The sequence below is a fragment of the Motacilla alba genome, chromosome 1A (assembly GCF_015832195.1).
Source record: "Motacilla alba alba isolate MOTALB_02 chromosome 1A, Motacilla_alba_V1.0_pri, whole genome shotgun sequence".
Taxonomy (NCBI): Eukaryota; Metazoa; Chordata; class Aves; order Passeriformes; family Motacillidae; genus Motacilla; species Motacilla alba.
Window position 1 is genome coordinate 4,232,482 of NC_052031.1, and position 21,396 is coordinate 4,253,877.

At 44.1% G+C, this 21,396-nt stretch overlaps 1 protein-coding gene across 4 annotated transcripts in view; it reads right to left on the reverse strand.

The window, feature by feature from the left end:
• The window catches only part of SFMBT2 (Scm like with four mbt domains 2), a 107,567-nt gene that overhangs the window by 42,875 nt on the left and 43,296 nt on the right, over window positions 1-21,396 (reverse strand). For 3 of the 4 annotated variants that reach the window (XM_038153967.1, XM_038153966.1, XM_038153968.1), the window contains exons 5-7: window positions 18,851-18,939; window positions 15,447-15,693; window positions 12,135-12,232 (exon numbers count right to left, since the gene is read on the reverse strand). In XM_038153967.1, coding sequence (XP_038009895.1) covers window positions 12,135-12,232; window positions 15,447-15,693; window positions 18,851-18,939 — 434 coding nt within the window. Of the gene's footprint in view, window positions 1-12,134; window positions 12,233-15,446; window positions 15,694-18,850; window positions 18,940-21,396 lie in introns of those variants that run through there. The other variant, XM_038153969.1, reaches the window with a different exon arrangement.

A 21,396-nucleotide genomic window follows, 5' to 3' on the forward strand; every position in this document is an offset into this window, starting at 1 on the left:
GTGGCAGCTGCGTTCAAGTACATCCCCAACATAACACTTCCACCTGGAATAAAACCTGGCTGCACCCACAGGCTACACACAGAGGGGCTCCCCACAGCAGCTCTGGGCATGCAGGATGCAATCCTGAAATTCAGAAGCAACCCAGATTCAACTCCCTGGTTTACCACCAGTATAGTTTAACACCTAATTACTCCATCCCTTGTGATCCCTATCTAACAGTCACACAAGCTGCCACCCTAATTCCAGGGTAATGACTGCATTTTGTGTTCATTCAATAAAAATGTCCCACAGTACTTCTAAACCACTGGTGCATTAGCCAATACAAGCATGAAGAGAGATGATGCTGTATTTAGCACACACTCACAGGCTACTCCAAAATACATGCAGAAAGCTTGCCATCTAATAAGTGGTTAGCAACAACAATCCCATCTACATTCATTGCTACAGTGGTATTCTTGCTCTAAAATGATTTTCTATTGATCCAAAGTTGTGTTTCATTGTGCTTTCTTTTCCCAAGAACTGTCTGCACTTGTAAGGGCTTAACAACTTCTATTTTGGGATCTTACATTCCAACTGCTGCTGGAGATAAGGATTTTTACAAGCTCCAACCACAGCTAAATGAATGGCTGTTTGCATCCTACCAACCTGCAGTGTTACGGAGCCCTTTTGGTGAGAACCAAAAAGCAGAAAAAAGCACCAACAGGAAAATAATGAATTTTGTCTCAAAGGAGAAGAAAATACTGATGAGGAAACTGAGGAATGTTTAAGAATAATGGCCCAGAGCCCAAGGAAATAATGGCTGAGAAAGGAGCAGACATCCAGGAATTTGAGCATCCTTTTCATAAGGCCATGCAAGGACAGGATGAGGCAGAATGGTTTTAAGCTGAAAAAAGGCAGATTTAGATCAGATACTGGGAACAAATTCTTTACTGTGAGGGAACTGAGCCACTAGGACAGGTTTCCCTGAGAAGTTGTGGATGTCTATCCCTGGAAGTGTTTAAGGCCAGCAACCTGGGATAGTGGAAGGGGTCCCTGCCCGTGGCAGGGGAGTACAAGAAGATGAACTTTAAGGTCCTATAGAAAACTGCCACCTTTAATACTGAAAAGGCTTCAGAGGGAAAAGATGATGGCTGCAAAACTCCAATTATCATCACCACTGCACTTTAAACCCCTAAAGGAAAAAATGCATTTGGACTGGAGGGCTTTCTCCTGCCTGAGGATCCACCCTCTGATTCTCTTAATCCTTGGGGTGAGGTTGTAAAGAAAAGGCAACTTTGCAAAATGTGCATCTGGAATCAGCATCTCCCCACAAACGTTCCGTGATTCAACTCACGCTCAGATCCAGCCTCAATATGTAATAAGCCAAGATCCACCAAAGTACTTAATCATGTTTATCTTTAAACACACAAGTAGTTTAATCAACTTTTAAAGCGATTTGTTGATTGAGACCAAAATATACTGACACCAAACCACACTGCTTCTCCTTTTTATCTGAACCATTTTCTTTGGTGTTCTCCTTCTATTTGTTTTGGCTTTTTTTTTCAAAGGGGAAAAATAATCAGATGGGGGGGGAAAGCACTAACAATATTTAAAAGTATTTTACTTCAAAAGCACTGTGCACCTTGGGATCAAATCTGCCTTGTCTTTCAGCACAGCAAGTAAATATTTTCCCCATTAAATTAGTAGCAAGAGTGAACTCACAAGGGGAGTTCACAGGATCTCAAATACGTCTCCCTTTTGAGGGTCAAAATCCTCTTTGAAGCAGAAACATGCATTTCTTTGGAGAAATGCTGTGGAAGTAAAAACCCTTTCAGTGTTAAATGTCATTTTTGAGATGGAAAAGCTTTCATGGAGAAAAAGCCTTTGTATTGCACCTCTCTGGAAAATGGTCAGGGTCTAGATATTTGATCTGTCTCGTATACTGCCTGAAGAGAATCATCAGAATTTACCAAAGCAGCTTTATATTTCTGCAGCCACAAAAGGAAAGAAAAAAGCTTCCTGATGCCATTCTCCGGTTCCAGTGCTGGAGCTGTCTCAGCCAGCAGGGAATTACTTAGGATTTGGCATATGCTCCTCTTCAAAACTCCAATTAATTTACATAATTTCTAAGAATAGGTTCCAGAGAAGTGATGGCAAAGCTTTTAATTAGTATTAGACTCAAAGTGATACACTGGATAATGAACTGCTCTCTCTTCCCTTTATTCACATTGACAGGAACGACGCCTGTTTAATAAAAGCAGCTACAAGGAGAGGACTGGAGGGGTGAGACTTTCTCCTGGTCCCCGCCAGGCTCTGCAGCTGAACAAAAGAAATGCCTGACATGATAATGGGTGGCAGAATTCGACCCTTTGTTGCTATCTCACAGCATTCAATGCCACCAGCGAGGATGTCACCAGCCATTATTTTCTAGCAACTTCTCAAAGTGACTCAATTTCCTTTGAAATGGAGATCAACAGGCAGAATAGTTTTGACCAGCTGGAGCATTTTAAAGCCTCATGCATGGTGGGCCTTTACTCCTGCTGGCTGGCAGTGCTCCCCAGGAGCAGGCTCGCTGACCACACCGAAGTTTGCTCTGGATATTAGGAAAAATTTCTGCACTGAATGTGCTGCCAAGCACTGGCACAGGCTGCCCAGGGAAGTGTTGGAGTCACCATCCCTGGAGGGATTTAGGAATTGTGTAGATGTGGCATTTAGGGATATGGTTTAGTGGTGGGCTTGGCAGTGCTGGGTTAATGGCTGGACTTGATCTTGGAGGTGTTTTCCAAACTAAATGAGGCAATGATTCTGTGATTCCATAATTTACACCAGTGGATTGCCTGTCCTGGGGTTCACAAGCCCTGAGAGGGCAATGGAAACACCCTCTGGCTGCTGAGGAGCAGCCAAGTGACCTGGACTGACAATCAACAAGGATGCAGGAGAATCCCTCAGAGCAAAGTGAAAAATCATGCCACAAAACATTCAACAAATTAAAATGGCACGGGCACCACAGCTGCTCACTCCAAGGGTCACAGTCTCTAACATGATGGATTACAGCTCAGGGGTAATGAGTGGAGCACTGCAAAAGCCCTCAATGAACGTCTGTCACTCACAGTCCAAACCCACTGGCAACAGCCAGAGCTGTCACGGCTCCCACTATAATCCCAAAAAAGCAATTAAACTCAGCCCCACGCTCACAGCTTTAGAGCAGGGGGTGCATTTGCAAATGCACAGGCTGTGACCCTCTGGGCCACTTGAAAGACAGCCCTGCTTTGATACACATCTGCACCATGATTTCCATCTTTACATGGCTTGTGTTTCTGTAATTATTCTGCAAAAAATTACTGATGGGCTTTGCAACAGCTCGCTGCATCCAGCATCACACACACAGGGCTGGGAACTGCAACATCTAGAGGTCAACTAACAAGTTAGCCACAGTGCTGGGAGCAGAAACAGGCTCCAAATTCCCAGATTAGGGAATTAATTCCCTTCCCAAATTCCCTTCTTTCTTTAGGGTCTGAGATAGCCACATAATTTTTTCCCTCATAGCTAAGAAGCCATCAGCAGTGTGGACTTCAGAAATGCCAGGTGGTATGACAGCCTAAATGTCATTCCAAAAGATCCACAAACAGATTTAGAAAAGCATTGCAACTCTTAAGAAAGTGAGTAAGCCTTAGGGAAGTACCTGTGTGGGTGACATGCTTAAGTCCTGATAATTAAGTCAGTAAGTTTTAGTTTTAGGTGATGGACTCAGAAATTTCAAAATCATCACTGCCATTTGTCCAACCTTGTGGCTAAATACCAGGTCAACAAATGTAACTTCTTCTAAAAATGCCATATGGCTGTAAATAAACTCAATTTTGTCCATGTCACAAGAGTGGAGCTCAGGTAATTTTACAGTGCACTGGGTAAAGCTGATAAAGCAGGGGGACCTGGCTAAGCTCCTTTTGTCTGTGACACTCAGGGAAGCTGCACTTTGATAGAGCTGGTTGCTCTATCTGTGTCCCCAAACCCAAGGAAGGGAATCACTTTCAGATTGTGAAATGTCCATTTTTAGCCCATTCTGCTCAAGACCACTGGAGTAATATAAATACAGCAGCTTACACAGTGTATAGAAAAGAGCAAAAGGCTTTCATTTGGGTCTGATTTTTGAATTTCAAGCTTATTTTCAAATATTCTTAAAAGTCAGGCCTCTTTTGGTCCAGGACAGTCAGATGCATACAAATTACAAAACTGCAACTTCATGTAAAATTCAGAACCAAGTCTGAGTGCTAAAAAGCTGCAAGATTGAGAGGCTGATTAGAAACACTGACCACTTAATAAATTATTGACCTGAGCCTCCTTTAACTGTAACAGTGTGAACTACTCTTGCCTTCAGTCCCATCTCTCCTGGTTTACCCTAATAAAGGACACAGAGGAGCAGGCCCCATCTGGTGTAACTGGGAACGTATTAGTTGATTTGGTTTTTAATTTTGAAGAAACCACTTCCCCTCCATCTTTTCTCGCTAATTTCTCCAAGAAACTGGCTGTTTCTAATAGCCTAATTTTAATCACAAAGCTCACGTGTGGGAATCAGTCACAAACACAGTAATAGCAGTGGTTAAACTGCCTCCACAGGAATCTGGCATTTGTTTTTTAATTGAGAAAAAAAAAAAGAAAATAAAGAAAGAAACACTACCCAATGAAACCCTCTGCATTATTTGCAGACGAATCAGTCTTGTTTGTGATTCACCAACTTCCTCTATTAAACACAGAGCAATTTCCCCTGAAGGTGCACTCTCTGCAGGGAGACAGAAATCCCTGTAAGACACGACACGTGCGAACTGTCCCCTTGCTCTGACAAGAGCCATCAGAGGAAGACCAAAATGTAGAGATGCGAGGTGGGATGATGAGCAAAGGGCGCTGGGAGGGATGTTTTAGAGACACCACAACCCTGAAGCAACGAGAGCCAGCTACAAACTGCACCTACTGAAGAGCCCCTCGAAAAACTGATGCTTCTGCTGAGGACTGGATTTAGCCCTACGGATTTTAAGCTCCTCTTGTTGAATAAAAAATAGTTACCATAGAAACAGCAACATTGCAGAGTAGCCGGTCGAAATCCAAGCACACCTTCTCCGTATGGCTCGGGCCACCACAGATGGCATTAGGGCAAAGATCCCCTCCCACACAGCGCCTGCTTGGCTCTGCCTGGCCACTGCAAGCATGGGCACAGGTAAAAGAGATGGATATTCATCCACTTGGGGTTTCTTTAGCGTGTTTGGTTGGGTTTTTTAGCTGCTCAGAGCCACAGTGCTTCGCAAGTGCCGGTTGTGCTACACGCCCAGGTCCCATTTCATGGAGGGTAAAGTCACACAGAAAGGGTGGCACAGGTGGGAACAGAGTGCCACAGGTGGGAACAGCTACTTGAGTGCTCAGAGTGAAACCAGCAGTGTCTCTGCTCACACCTCCTCAACACACAGCCCCTCGACTGTGAGGAGGGACTGAGGCTGCCCATGGTAACATCACAGTTACTGAGAAATCAACAGGAATTTGTGAGAGCAGAGAGGACCAGGAGCCCATTCAATGCACATTATGAGCTGCAACCAGCCTGAAAAGCAGCTACGGCCACAGCTGCTTTTGCTTTCTTTGAGGACATTAATTCACCTTTAGATCATACAACAGTAGACTCGTGGAATGGTTTGGGTTGGAAGAGACATTAATGATCATCTTATTTGAAAGCCTCTGCCATGTGCAAGAGGACACCTTCCACTATCCCAGGTTTGCTCCAAGCCCTGTCCAACCTGGCCTTGGACACTTCCAGAGATGGAGCAGCCACAACTTCTGGGCAATCTGTGCCAAGGCTTCACCAACTCCATAGGAAAGAATTTCTTCCTAATATCTGACCTAAACCTTTTCAGTTTTAAGTCCTATCACTACATGCCCTTGCAAAATGCCCTAAAATGGGTGACTTTTAGGTATCACCACCCCGCACATGGCAGCAGATGCTGCTGTAGGTGCACATCAGCCCCTCTCAGTGGAAAACACTGAGATGTGTTCCACTCCCAGGGATGTGGAAGGCAGGAGCTCAGGATGTCACAAACTCCCTCACACCAAGGCTGGATGCAGTGATTCAACTAAACCAGGCTCTTTTGCTGACCTCTCGCCATCCTGAGAGACCCCAGCGTGTAATGAAGAAAGCTACACATGCCAGAGGGATGAGGAGGGCTGAGGGACCTGGTTCTCACTCATCACATCTGCTTGGCTTGAACTGCCTCTAGCATTTCTCTCCCAACCCTAACTTTCATTATGGTGCTGCCAAACAGACCCTGGGGGCACCTCGGGCAGGGCTTGGCTTCACCCACCTCCTTGGATTGCTCTCCCAACCCAAATTCTTGCACAGCCTTGGACAGTCAGGAGGGAGCTGGAGAGGGTTAGAGCTGTTCACTGCTCACAGAAGTACCACCAGGCTGCATCTCACCCTTGGGTATCAGAGACATCCTGACTCCCCCTGTGGTGTCCCCTGGTTCTTAGAAAGATGAATGCTGAGGCAGGAGTAGATCAAAAAGCAGCAGAACAACAGAGGGATTGGGAAGCCATGTTTCCTGGATTGCCAAGCAAATTGTATTCTATTACCATCTGTATGGCAGTTGTCTTCTGTTAAGTGGGCACTTTTCCTTATCTCTTCCACAACCACTCCTTCCTCCAGGGAGACATCTGCTGATAACAGGCTATTGAATGTCACTGCATGACTGGTAAGAATTATAACATCCCATTGTAAGATGCTCTGCCCAGAGGGAGGAGCCAAGCATTCGTACGTGAATATAATCTGGAGATTCTGGAACACCAGCATGGCTTCTCCACTGGATTTTCCAGAGGAACAGCTGCTCTTCCTCTGGATCTTCAGAGGAAGACTACACCTTTCTAGAGGATCCCTGCTCCAACAGAGCCACACCTGACACTCCAGGAGGACTGCAGCCACATTTCCAACTGGACTTCTACAAGATTCCTCCTGCTCCAGCAGAACCACACCTGACACTCCAGGAGGACTGCAGCCACATTTCCAACTGGACTTCTACAGGATCCCTGCTCCAACAGAGCCACACCTGACACTCCAGGAGGACTGCAGCCACATTTCCAACTGGACTTCTACAAGATTCCTCCTGCTCCAGCAGAACCACACCTGACACTCCAGGAGGACTGCAGCCACATTTCCAACTGGACTTCTACAGGATCCCTGCTCCAACAGAGCCACACCTGACACTCCAGGAGGACTGCAGCCACATTTCCAATTGGACTGCCACCAACACCCTGACCACCAGGGTGTCAGGTTGTGTTCTGACTCTGTCAGCATTGTTTTAGTTCACTGCATTGTTTATCTTTTTGTTTTCTCCCCTATTAAAGAACTGTTATTTCCTGCTCCCATATTTTTTCCTGAGAGCCCCCCTTAATTTCAAACTTATAAGAATTTGGAGGGAGGGGGTTTACAGTTTCCATTTCAGGGGAGGCTCCTGCCTTCTTTAGCAGACACCTGTCTTTCCAAACCAAGACTCCATGCACATCTCCCAACCAGCAGCCACGGAAAAGGGCTGGAGAGCCCACAGATGAGGAAGAACAGATGGAGTATAAATAATCTGGCAGCCTGCAGACAACTTGTGGGTTATTAAAGCACGGCATGCCGAGCCAGGGCCAGCCAAGCCAGCAGGGCATGAAGGAGCTCAGGATTGGGGCTTGGCTTCCAAGGGAGACCAAAGGCATGCTCCTTGCAAGCTCCTGCAGCAGCACGTGCCCATCCACTGAGGGGTGAAGACAAAAAAACCCTGTTGGGTTTCAAGGCTACTCATGCAGCCAGGTCAGGATTGTCTGTGAGTTGAAAGGATTCTATGGGTTTCTCTAATTTAAACTCTTGCAGTACAGAAAACACTCTGAAACACCCACAATGTTGACTAAATTCTGAGAGATGCTGTCTTCCCTTTGAAAAAAAAAAAAACAACAATGTATTGGAGAAAGTGTTGCTTTTACTTTCCCTACTAAAATGCATAGTTCATCCAATGGAAAAAACTTTTTTTTTTTTTTTTTTTTTTAGGAACGAGTCCTGTTCAATATTTGTCTTCAGGCTTGTGAGTGTAGAACTAGAAGCACCACTCTGTCCTGAATTTCAGGGGCAGCTCTTGCATGGGTGGTGGATGGTCCCTCCATCTGTCTCTTTAGGAGAGATGTGTCCCAACTGATTCCTTCCAAGTCATTAGTTTTAGTATTAATTAATATTATTAACTGGTAACAGGAGACATCCAGAAGCTCCAGTCAGAAATAGGGTAACACTGGGCTGGGCATAATAAAGAGGGGGTTTTGTAGAAAGATTTACAGCTGGAAAGAACAAACAACAACTTCAGGAAAGGAGGAGGGTAGAGGAATGAGACCAAAAGCTATAAGTCAGGAACTTCCACCTATCTTAGATATCTAACACCTCTCTCTCCTAGGTGCTCTTCAAGCAGTTTATCAGGATTTGGTTTAGGGATGTGGCTGGTAACAGCTCCATCCAAGCCAATCATCAGGATTCACTTCATAGGAATTGGGAACAGGATGCCAATATGGAAAATCCATGGAAAGATGATGAGCACCCCAAATCTTGAGTAGGATTCAGTTGCCTTAACAGAGGTGTCTGAGGTGAGGATCCATGACACCTGCATGGCACCCACAGATCTGGCACAGGAGACTGGAGAAAGCAGAATGGGAGGTCAGAGAGGATATCCAGGATCTCCTGTCTGCCTCTCTCCAGGAAACTAAACCCATTCACCTCACACGAGCTGCTGGGCTGTAACTCTAAATTATGCACTGGTTTGTAGTATTAGGGCTGTGTTTGGAGCATGGCTCCCTCATAGAGAGCACCAGCAATGCCAGCACTGAAGCAAACTACTGAAATTGTTCCACTTAACTTGAAATCAGCCCCTGGCAACATTTTGACCATCTTTATTCACAACAAAGCCATGACCATTTTATCAGGTGTCACCTGAGGCCCAAGCCATCATTTATGACCAGTACCAAACCAAGTGTGGGAGCACCCCAACAGCACCCTGAAAGCAGAGCAGACACAGCAAAGGACACATGTCCTTGGGCTGTGGCCTTTTGGAAGGATTTGTCCTCCCAAGCCATTCAAACATCCTTGAAAACCCTGTCTGTATTTATTTTTCTTCAAGGATCAACATGTTTTCTGAAAGGCAGGGAACGACAAAATAGCAGGTGCATTGCAAAAAGCTTTTGTGAGGAGGAAAATTTATTCCAGGATGTGCAGTTTGCAAAACACTATGTTCAGTAGCTGCATAATAGCAGCATTTTGTGACAGTTAAACATCATGTTCCTTTCTCAAAGGATCCTAAAGCATTTTACAAACACTTCCAACATATGGCCAAGTGTAAAACAGCACCAGGAAAAAAAAATAAAAAAGAAAATCCTGTTTGCAGCTTTCTCTCCTAATTTTTGCAACCAGCTCCTGTGGTCTGGTGTCCTCTCCCTGGATGCCAAGAGGGGATGAGGGCTGTGCTTCTGCAAAGGGTTTTTGGAGTTGCTGCTGAAGACCACCACGTGCCAAGCTCAGCCCTACCACACTTCTGAGCACTGATAATTCAGGCTCAAACCCATAGTTTTTGAGTTCTCAGGCAGAACCCAACCCTGTGACACCAAAACTGAGGAGTGTCACAGCAGCAATGGGCTGGCAGACCCCTGAGAGCTGCTGCTTCTCACCCTGGCTCTGCTCTGCCAGTGCCACCTCCTGGGGACAGCTTGATGGCACCACAGTGACACTTCCCTCAGTCATGCAGAGCTTTAAGGACAACATGGATTTAAGTCATAATCCAGCCCAGGGGATGTGCTCATGAAGAGCAAGCACACACCTACACCCTGCTCAGCCAGGGAATTCTGCAAGGAAATGTGGAAAAACCAGAATGTAACTGCTCAGTGTGCAGTCACCATGCCTGCCAAAGGAGACGTTTTCAGCTTTCCAGAAGATCTCTCAGAGTTGCCAGCTGTCAAACCTTGTGGTTTTTTATCTCATCTAACAAACAACAGCCACAACAGCAAGCATGGTGTAGAGACACTATTTCTGTGCTGGGTTTGTAAATAAAATTTAAAAATTAAAATTAAAAGGAAGTTATAAAAGACACCTTTGGATATGACACTCTTTGCTGGGATCTGGGATTCTACTTGAAGGTGCCACACATAATCCTTGGCTTTCTTTGCAAGATCAGTTGAGTTTACTCTCAGATAGTCTCCTAAAGCCTTAACTCATGTTTAAGTCATTACTAGAGGAAGACTTGCTCACAGGCACAGATGACATCTTGTCTTTTTCTCCTTAATTAAGATGTACAAAATGGGGTTGATTCACCCTAAGTGGGCAGAATAAAGTGATGCCCACACACAGAAAATTTATTCGGTCTCCTGCACCTCCCAGCACCAGAACCAGGGCTCAGACAGCACCAAAATCTGAATTCTGTGCATCTTGTGCTCACCTTCCACATTATGATAAACAGAGAAGTCCTACTGACCTAATCATGGACCTAAACTTTGATATTTTTGCCACAATTGGCCCCAAAGTAACTCTACTCTTGGGCCATTCAAGCATTCCAAGGTATTGCACTGTCTTCTAAGAGGAACATCTTTGCAAGCTCCAAGCACATAGCACAGCAACTGGGATTTGCTGAATTCAAATTTATGACCTGCATGCAATAATTAAAATAAGTGGGTATAAGTCTGGCACACTGGGAAGAGGCAGCAACACAGCTGTTAGTCATAAACTCTTTTTTAAAAAGGATGTTTCATGTGCCTCATCAGAAACATTCTTCACTCTTTCACACAGACAGGAATAAAATTTACACATCAGAAATTCCCTTCTGTGATTTAATCCCTGCCCCACACAAAGCACTTTTGATCTTGAAGCTGCCAATGCAAACTTTTAATAGAGTTGGCAGCTGGAAGCCTTGGATGAGATGAATGGCAGAGACCCAGAACTCTCTGCACACCACTTCCATCCCAACACAGGGCTCCTCAAGCCCACATCCATGCCCAAGGCCAACTCCAACCTTCCCTCTTCTCCCAGCACAGCAGAGCTCCCACACTGCCAGTGAGCCTGGGCTATTAGCAAAGTGTCCCCAAATTAATGTTGCTAATTTGAGTGCATCCCAGCTGGGTGAGGAGCCTGGATTCCTCATGGGAAGCTGCTGGAAGGCCCCTGCAGGGAGGGTGAAGGTGGCACGGGGGTTTTGTGGCAGCCAGAATGGGACGTGGTAAGAGACTTATTCCAGTTACACACCCATAAAATCCTTTCAGTTAGCAAAGCCCTCTAAGATCAAAGTCCAGCCATTAACCCTGCACTGTCAAGGCCAGCACCAAGTGCCACATCCCCACATGAACTGCACCAATTCCAATGATGTTTTGGAGAATCCCAGAGCAGTGCTGCTGAAGGGCTGGGAAGGAACCCAGAGGGTCCCCAGGCTGGTGGTGGGGAAGGCAGCCTGGTCCACCAGGTCCCCAAGCAAGAGGGGACAGCAGAGCCATGGGGCACTGCTGTGCTCCCACACACCTCCCTGAGCATCCCCTCTGCCCATCCCACCCCAGCCAGGATGGAACTGCTGAAACCAGGCAGGCACAGCTGTAAATCAGGATTATCTGGAGCCACCATGGTTAACAGCAGTGAAGATTTACATGGGAAATTAAAGGCAGTGCCTTGGCGCTTAAGCACCAGAGTGAGAATAAAAAAAAATTAAAAAAAAAGATGTAGGAACAAAATCATCCCTCACTTCCACTACAGAACCCTGAAGGAGGTTTCTCTACCTTGTGGCTTGTGATCAGGTGAAAACTTTGGTGCAAGGCTCACAGAAATCTGTCCAGTTTGTGTCAACTTTTACATTCACAGCCTTACTATTTCGGTTATGTATGATGTCTTTGCACAGATTTAACAGAGTATGACACAGGAAAAATAACTGGAGAAATCCCTGCTGGTCACCCCCAGCCCCCAGAAAACACTGACCAAGAAATAAGTCCACACATAAAAAGTGTTTTAAACAAACATCCAACTTGTGACCTTCCATGGTTACATATTACAGCAAAGGTCTTTCCAGAAAAAGTTTAAACAGGGCATGGTATTTATTCATCACAGGTTCCACAAGCAAAGGAAAAGAATCTTTTACCTTGAACACTTCCATTGGAAGAGGAAAATTTGCTGCATCATTAAGGGATTTTTCCAGAGCGCATTTCCACTCAGTTATAGTCTTCAGAGAATAGATATCTAAAGGGAGGACAATAACAAAAAGGAAAAAAGAACAACAAAACCAAGAGGTGACTGTTTGGAGATCAAACATTTTTGGAAGACTAAAGTTCTTAAGTCATATGAATGGACAGAGCAAGTGAAATGAACAGTGTCTATATTCCAAGCTGTGCAGCATGGATAAATTCAACACAAAAGCAGCTGGCAGGGGCACAGAGGAAGATTGTGTTTTATAACCTGGAGTAAAACCCAGAAAAATTCACATCCTTCAAATACTGCTGAAGGAATGAGAATCATATTATCTCATTACTTGAAAACGGTGAAAAAACTCTCCTTTGATTTTCATTTCTCAAAATACCTGATCTTTCCCAGTTTGAGGAGCCTCAGGTCTTCAAGCAATATTAGTCATATTTGAACAAAACAAGAATTATCATTATTAAGACACCTGTTCATCAAAAAGTGTTTGGGTCTTGTTTTTTTTTTTTTTTTAATTGCAAGGTTGGGGTAGGTGTGGGAAGAAACATTTCAGCTAAACCTCTACCCAAACACATTTCTTGGTATCACACTCAAACCAGAGCATCACATCAGAGCAAGGACTCATACACTTATGAATTTTCACCATTATACTTTTAGGCAACATCTCTGTGCAGCTTCACATTGCTTCCAGTGAGTTTCTTCACACAGGTTTAATATTATTAAATCATGATATTAACAAGCCCTTTATGGTTCAGTGCAGTGAGATGCCTATGAATTATCAAAAGGAACAATGTAGGAAACAATGCTGTGATGAGGAACGTTCTATCGGATTTACTCCTGCCCTAGAAAACACATTGTTATCTTGCACGTAACAAGTTATTGCAGAACATTCATATCAAGGCCTCAAAGAGGGAAGATAGGTAGATAGATTGCAACGATTATTAAAATGGAAATGAACATTTGCTCAGTAATAAACTCGAACCTTGATACAGAGTGAAGAGCGTGGAGCTTTTCTTTGGCCAGTCTGGCTCCCCACATTCACATCAAGGCTCAATTTGACCCAATTTGCATTGAAATCCTGTACATCTAATAACCATATATATTTACTAGCTAGCAGAAGATTTACTGCTGTATCTTACAATTCTGAAGGAGGGAATAAAAAATATGTGTAAAAAAAAAAAAGGAACTGACAAGCACTGTTTCCACCTAGCACTGATGGTACAAGAGAATTTTATGCTCTGAACTCAACAGATTTAAGACCTTATCAAAACAGGATTTGCAGAATCACTCACTGAAGTGGATGTATTTATACTTCCACTATATCAAATCTCACTACTTCAGAACAGACATCAAGGATATGCATATGAATTTAAACACACTTGAAGGGGAATGTTAACCTTTCAGGGCAGTATTTTTAATTCCTCAGCTGTCTGGTTATTAATGGGAATATAGATTTCAAGTCTCTGTTTACAATGTGTGCAGCGGGCACAAGTGTTAAGAAGTGCACTCTTTATCTAATTGTTCATTATTTTATACTTTTGTTGCCCCACTTCTCCCCTGCTTGCAGGAATTCTTGCAGGAAATCAGCATGAAGTGCAGGGAGGGGGACGACTCACCTCGTTTCTTTCTTTTTTGGTTTAATTTACAGGGAAATACTTAACACAACATGATTTTGCCCCCATGCTGCAACCAGCCTGTTGTTTCAGGTCTGAGTTCAGGAAAAACTCTGCCTGATGCTTCCCTGCTGGAAACAGACACTCATTTTGTATTGTGATGCCAGTGAAACACTGGAAAGATGAAACTGCCATTTTGGGCAACTCTGGCCAAGTTTTGGGCTACTTTGGCCAAAATCAGTGAAAACAAGCAGCAATTTCTCTGGGCAGAGGCAACAAAATTCAAGATACAGAGGCACCTCCAGTGGTTTCAAGGGCCAGCAAGGAATATCACATGCACATTTAATTAGTGGCATCTCGCTTATGCTGGCAAGTGTATGGACACTAAATTGCACGGTTAAAAGAGCATAAAGCATTTTATTTAAGCGTCAGGGCTGCAGGTAATTGAACAGAGTGTACTGTGTCAATTTGTATTAGGATTCACAAGCAGTGAGCAATTAAAATGACTGGCAATTTGTCTTTAAATAGGAAGTAGCACAAAACGGGATGATCTCGTCCTGCATGAACAGCTGAGCTCAGGCCATCAGTGGCCCTGTGTCAAGCAGCCCGTGCCAATTTGCACTAGCAAGGAGGCTTATTCCAGACTCAGATATACATCTGAAGGGAAAAATAAGCTATAACCCCTTTGCTTCAGTTAAATGGGCTTGTGAGACAGAGTCCATTTGAAGGAGACAGCTGGGATGTTGTTTCATAGAATCACTGAATGGTTTGGGTTGGAAAGGACCTTAGGCATGAGGGGTGGGGAATCCACAGAGAAGGATGCACAACTGGACGAAAGGAGGAAAGGGTAGAAAGCAAATAGAATGAACAAAGAGGAAGCTCCTCTGGGCCATTTCTGTATTCCCCAAACCTATACAGGCCAAAAGGGCTCAAGAGATGGTCAATGAAAAAGTTACTTCTCTGTAACATAAAGACTCTGCAAAATAACAGTGGGAGATATTCATGCCCTCCAGCATTCCCATCTAATTTAGAAGTGATGGGGAACATTGATTGCTACCTACCACTGAAGAAAAACACACAGTTCCAAAAAGCACTCAAGACCCAAGTCCCAGACAAACTTGTGGACATGAGAATTGAACTTGTCGGGGTCAACTCTCCTCATTAGGTGTGAGGGACAGAAGCCACATCAGAAACACCTTCCCAGAGGAGGGGAACTTAATACTGATGGAAAAACTTACACCCACAGCACAAAGAAAATGAGGCACAGACCTGAACACATTGTTAACCTACACAGGAGAAAGTGGATCAATCTGTGATCCCAGACTGGCTTAACTGCAGTCCCAACCCCTTTGCATTCGAGCTGCTTTGAACACTAAACTCAACCCTAAAGAGCTTCATCTCCAAGCTGTAATCTCCTGGTGTTTCATATGGTCTGACAGACTTGCAAAGACTTCAGCTGAATTTATTTAATAAACAATACAGTCCAGATGACCCACTCTGAACCCAAATTAGATGGATCTCACCTCCCATCTGTGCCACAGCCAGAAACTACTGACAAAGCAATGTGAATGCTGGGAAAGGACAAAGCATCTCAAAACATCAGTGAACACCACAAAGGGAGACAATATTTCAAGGAGGTTCTTTACCTGCAGGTGGGTCCATTCTGTATTTATTCTCTTGACACCAACCGACTGGTCGAAGTCTGCAATCCAAGTAAAACAACCACTGGTCATAGGATTCAGTCTCCTCCAATCCCACATAGCGAAGGCGTAATCTTCCTCCAACATTTTCAACCACACTAACTATCCAGTACTGAAAGGGATTCTGGGAATCCTGCAGCTCTATTAAGGAATCAACTGTAATGAGGTCTACAGGGTTTTTTCCTCGCAGAGGCTGTTTGAATAGAAGCAAAACTCCTTATTTTAAACTTTATTTGAAGACTTCTCAAGGAAACAGATGACAGCAGAAGATTATTTTTGTTTTTCACACCATCATCCAAGCGATCAGCAAACAGTCTGTTCTTCTTCTATTTTACCCAATGTCTTCCAAGTGCAAATTCAGAAGTAAAACAGAAAACAACAGTTGTGCTAATTTCTCAACCGACATCATCAACAACAACAAAAAAAGAATAATAAAGGTGGAACAGCTCGTAAGGCATATCCATTTAGGATGCTCCTGAACTACTCAAAGCCCAGTTGTATTGAAGGATTTTAAACAAATTCTCATTGATTGCAGCTGATAAGAACCAACCACAGGACTGGACCCTAATATTTACCTAAAAGGTGACTACTCTGTGCATGACCCAGAAATTTCACTCTGTGTACTGATCTCTTTCACCAAAGATCAGCTTTATCTTATTCCTACTGGCATGGAGAGCAAATTATCCCCCCCAGCCATGGATGCAGGAGTCTGTGGGGGTTATTCCAAAGCTCAAAGCTCACAGCAGGTTTGGAGCAGAGCCCAAGGCACACAGGATTTGCTGGGTCAAGCCACCATGCCCAAGAAATCCCAGTGACTGAGGTTATTTGCTTCCACATGGTTATTTTCTGGGATCCCAGTTTTGCAGCCATTTACACAGGTGTGTAACTTTCCACCTGCAAGCACAGGCATTAAAAAACCATGAGATGCTCTGCAGAACAACCCCTTTGGGGCTCAGTGTTTTTCTGTTTTGTGACTGGGAGCATCTCTGTGTTCTCAAGCTTTAACATAATGGTTAGATTTCTTATTTGTCATTAAATACAAGTTTGAATTCTTATGTCTCAGTTCTGGGGTTTTAAGGGCAGCATTAAAATGACCCCAAGACTTGGAAGCATTGGTCCCCAAAGGAGACGCTAAGCAAAGCCAAAATACATTAAAAAAAAGAATTTCTTTTTCCTGTGTGTTTGTCCCACTTATACTTAATTAAACTATATAAACATCTTACACTACTTTTTAAAATATTAATTCTGTAAATCAAGAAGTCAGTCCAGGATGGTTCTTTCTAATAGTGGCTACAAAACATAACAAGGAGAAAGCCTTATTTTTCAAATAGTTATTTTTCCTACTGAATATTGAAAATATTGAAATTTTGAGATGCAGTCGATTTTCATACATCTCTCTTAATCCAAAAAAGCAGGCAAGAGCATGAGAATATGGTAAAAATGCAATTAAAATTAACAAAAAGCTTATCACATGTACAATTTTAAACAAATTTATGATTAACAGATATTTCTCAGAACAATATATTTGCCATAATAAGCTACTTTTCTACAGTGCAAACTGCAAGCATCTATATAATCTCTTCAAATATTATTTCATGGCAAAATGCAGTGTCAGAATTTAATAATACAACAGAAATCCACTTTAATGTGGATTTTTTCCCCTCTCATACAACTGCTTGCAACAAATATTCTTTAATATGAAACGATGGTGTAATGATTTAACTTATTATAATAAATCCCTGGCTGTATCAAAGTGAATATTGCTTCCCTGATTTGCGTGCTAAATTTTAAGCCAATGGGCTGTCACTTACCCCATGAGAACTGAATGGCTAGGATTAATAATCAGCTTGCATGAAATATTAACATTTACCATCATGCAAGAACCCTTCACATGCGTAGCTGGCACATTAAAAAAAAAAAAGAGATTTAAAAAGTAGCACTACATATTGATTGAACAGTCTAACAACAATCTGCAGCACTCATGAACAGCAAATCTGTCAACAGGGGCCAACATACATTGCATGACACAGACAGCACCGAGCACATAAAACACCAGGAAAGGGTCAGAAACTGCTTCAAGCCAACACGATGCTTCCTCTCTCTGCTTTTCTGCCTGGGGCTGCCTCTCTTCCCTGCCTGCAGAAAGGGGGTTTGGTACACACCAGAGATGGGGGTTGGACACCACCAGATTTCTGCATATGCCACCTGGGAGGAGTCCAGGAATGGGGATGCAGCAGGCCTGAGGATGTGGATTATGTGGGGTCTGCAAGGCTGTTCATCCCTCAGACTGGGGGGACAAACCCTAATGGTACAATATTAATTCTCCCTGCCAGGAACTTTCATACTGCATGGGCACGTGGAAAAAGGATGCAGCTGTGGATGGTGGAAGTGACCAGGGACAAAATGATCAAAAATGGTGCCTGGCTGCTCACTGGCTTCCCACAAGCCAACATGGGCACTTTCACAAATTCCTGTATGCCCCTGCTCTCAGCCTAAACACAGAGAGACAAAGAATGAGGGGCTCCTGCAGGATCATCTGTCTCCTCTCCAAATGTCCCCACAGCACCCCCAGGAGAGCAGGGCAGGCCCTGATGCAAAAGCTGCCCGTGGTTTCAAGGTGAAGCTGTGGGATTTTTGTCCAGCATCTCAAGGGACACTGAGGCAGTCCCAGGTGCAGGCCACCCCGTGGATTTGCTGCACAAATTTGGCTCTTGGCCACAAACGGGAGCATCTAAAAAAATGAACTCTTCTGCTCTTCTGAGGCCACCTCACCCAACAACTTCCCTGCTAAATGTGACTGCTGGATTTAGGTGGAGGGAATGTCCTTGAGGGAGCACTTCCCATATAAAGATAAACCTGATAGTGCTCCCCATCAACCTACTAAACCCCCTCTCCAACCTGTGCCACAGAATGGTTTGGGTTGGAAGGGATATTAAAGATCACCCAGTTCCACCCCCATGCCATGGCAGGGACACCTTCCACTAGACCAGACTGCTCCAAGCCCCATCCAGCCTGGATGTGAACACTTCCAGGGATGGGGCAGAGATGGGACTGGCAGCTCAGGTCACCAGTTTGATGGATCTAACGGGGCACTGAAGGGCTGAGCTCTCCCTTCTGTGGATCCCCTCCACACTCCCTGCCTTTTTTGAGCACCAACTTTCTAAAGAACTAAAAGGCAAAACCAACTCCCCGTGACTGGGTGAGAAGCAGAGCCAGCAGAGTCCAGGCACTGCTGCCATGGATTTTGGGGCAGGGCTGGGTCAGGTCCCAGGGCTGGCACACAGACACTGCAAGCACACAGCGAGGAGGAGGAGGAGGAGGAAGAGGAGGAACTGCAATCTAATACATACACCTTCCAGCAAATTCGCAGGGGCCGTCCTGGCGCCGGTCAGATCCTGGATGAGAAACTCTGTCCAGTCCATGTATTTCTCCTTGATTGCTGGGGAAGGGGAGGGAAGAAAAGAAATGCTTAGCACAGCAGACTGCAGTGACTTGCCATGTGTGTGTCACACAGTGGACCTGGTGTATTTATTCAGAAGAAATTCTTTATTATTAGAGGGATGAGGCAGTGGCACAGCACCCAGAGAAGCTGTGGCTGCCCCATCCTTGGAAGCATCCAAGATCAGGTTGACAGGGCTTGGAGCATCCAGGGGTAGTGGAAGGTGTCCCTACCCATGACAGGGGGTGGAATGAGATGATCTTTCATGCTCCTTCCAACCCAAACCATCCTGTGATTCAATCAGGAACGTCTCCTCGGGATTTAGCAGCTCTAAAGTTTTGGATGCAACTGCAACTCAGACAAGGAGAAAAGCTGGTTTGTTGTCCAGTTCTTTGGGCAACCTGTGCACACAGTTAAATCCCAAAAAAAGGGAAGGTGTTGCTCCACTGTAGTCACTGACAGTGATTTACAACATCGTGGCTTATCATCCCCATCTCTCCATTCAGAATTGGCCATTGCTTGTGTAACCACTCGTTTCCTGCTTATCACCTGGGCTCAGATGTGATTTATAAAGTCTCTCTGTATGTTCACTAATGACCTCTGGGAAAAAAAGAAGCTGTGCAAACTTTCAATTCCTTGACAGGAGACCAGAAACTCCAGGTGCTTTTCCAACAGAGTAGAAAAATCAACCCTGAGAACATCATATATCAGCTGCTGAGTCAATAAACCAGCAAGAAGAAAGACTTGAAGTCTTTCCTTTAGCAGGAACTTCTGTTTCATTTAGGAAAAAAAAAAAAAGAAGAATTTCTGAGGTAAACACTGTGAACCAGCGTTAATTTAGGACATGTATACAGTTTTTTAAGATTTGAACTGAAATATATAAATTTTGCCTCTAGGATTCACATTCCAGGTCAGTTCTAGTTTAAATCAGTGGACACATGAAGGCAATAATTCAGCAAATCTCAGCTTGACAGACAGAGATGCCTCTTCAAATGCACTGTGCAGCTGCAATCAAAAACCCAGAAATTCGACTTTATTCTACCTGCCTGTAAATGAGAATTAAATTACATCTGAAACATTGTTTTCTCTCCAAACTAATCTTACTTCTATGTGAGAGAATCATCAGGAATGCAGTTATGTTGCTAACTTAGAAATACCTATAGAAGGGAGAAATCACAAGCATTTGAAAATTTAAACATTTCCTCCGAGTAAACAACTAGATATGTTGTTTAAAAACCATTACCCCATGGTAATCCACAGGACTGGGCATGGATAAAGACACAAGCCATGCCCAGGGCATCTTACCTCAACCTCATTTCTGAGCTGTGCTCCTTCCCCAAAAGCCAGCTCTCCCAGCTTGAGCTATACATCCCATTTAGATATCTAAATTACTTTAAATGTGCATTTAAATGTACTTAAAATTATCAAACCTTGCACTGCTGGACTTGAGCCTCCATAACATAGTGTTTGAACTTGCCTGGAACCATTCTAAGTCTTTAGCAGCACCAATTTTGCACAATTTCCAGAAGATTTATGACCTTTGCATTATTTAAGCTGAAAGAACAGCCTGAGAAGAAATGGTTTAGATATGACACTTTCTCTCTCAGCACTCCTGCTGTGTACACCTCATCAGTTCCTGTCCACCTACCTCAGGATAAAGAAAACAAGCTGAATTTTGGCACCAGGGAGAGGATGGTAATTGTGGTAGTGAACGAGGCTGGAGTCCCTCTAGCTCAGACTTCTGCCTCCCCCTGAGAACAGCACTGGGTGCAGCACAGAAAGGTGCAAGTTGAACTCGATTTTGGCTCATTCCCACAAAGCTGTCAGCCAAATTTCTGAATGCCAGAGCTTCACTACCAAGGAATGACAAATGTGATAAAAAGCACACACTTTGAACTTTCAAAGCTGGCAGGAGTGGGGGGGGGAGGGAGATGGGGGGAGAATAGGATTTTCAAAGTTGACAACAGATTAACAGATTTCAGGGGCTTCCACTTCCAGATGCCCAACTGGAGATGTCATAACGATGCCTGATTCACAGATCTGGCTGTCTGTCAGTCAGTCTCCCAGTGCCTTTCAGAGAGAAAAAAAAAAATCCCCTGTCCTTTTTGAAAGACTTGCACCTCACAGTTTGACATCTAAATAAGCTGCTCTCCACATTCAGATCTGCATTAGAGGCTTCCCAAGTCCAAAAGTCACAAGGTGACCTCTGTTTTCAGACTAAACAGGCTCAGCTGAAAAACAACCTGAGCTATTCTCACTTTCTAGGTGGTTTCAGAACCATCCTTCCCATACAAATCTAATTTCTAGGGTTTTCCTTTATTATGCTTTTGTGGCATAGATAAAAGGACTCTGAAAACCTCTGAGAGACAGGAAATTGCACTGGAAGTTGTAGAAACAGGGATTTGTACCTTCCTCTGTGCCTATAGAGCACAATCAGCCGTCTCAGTTTTACAGTTC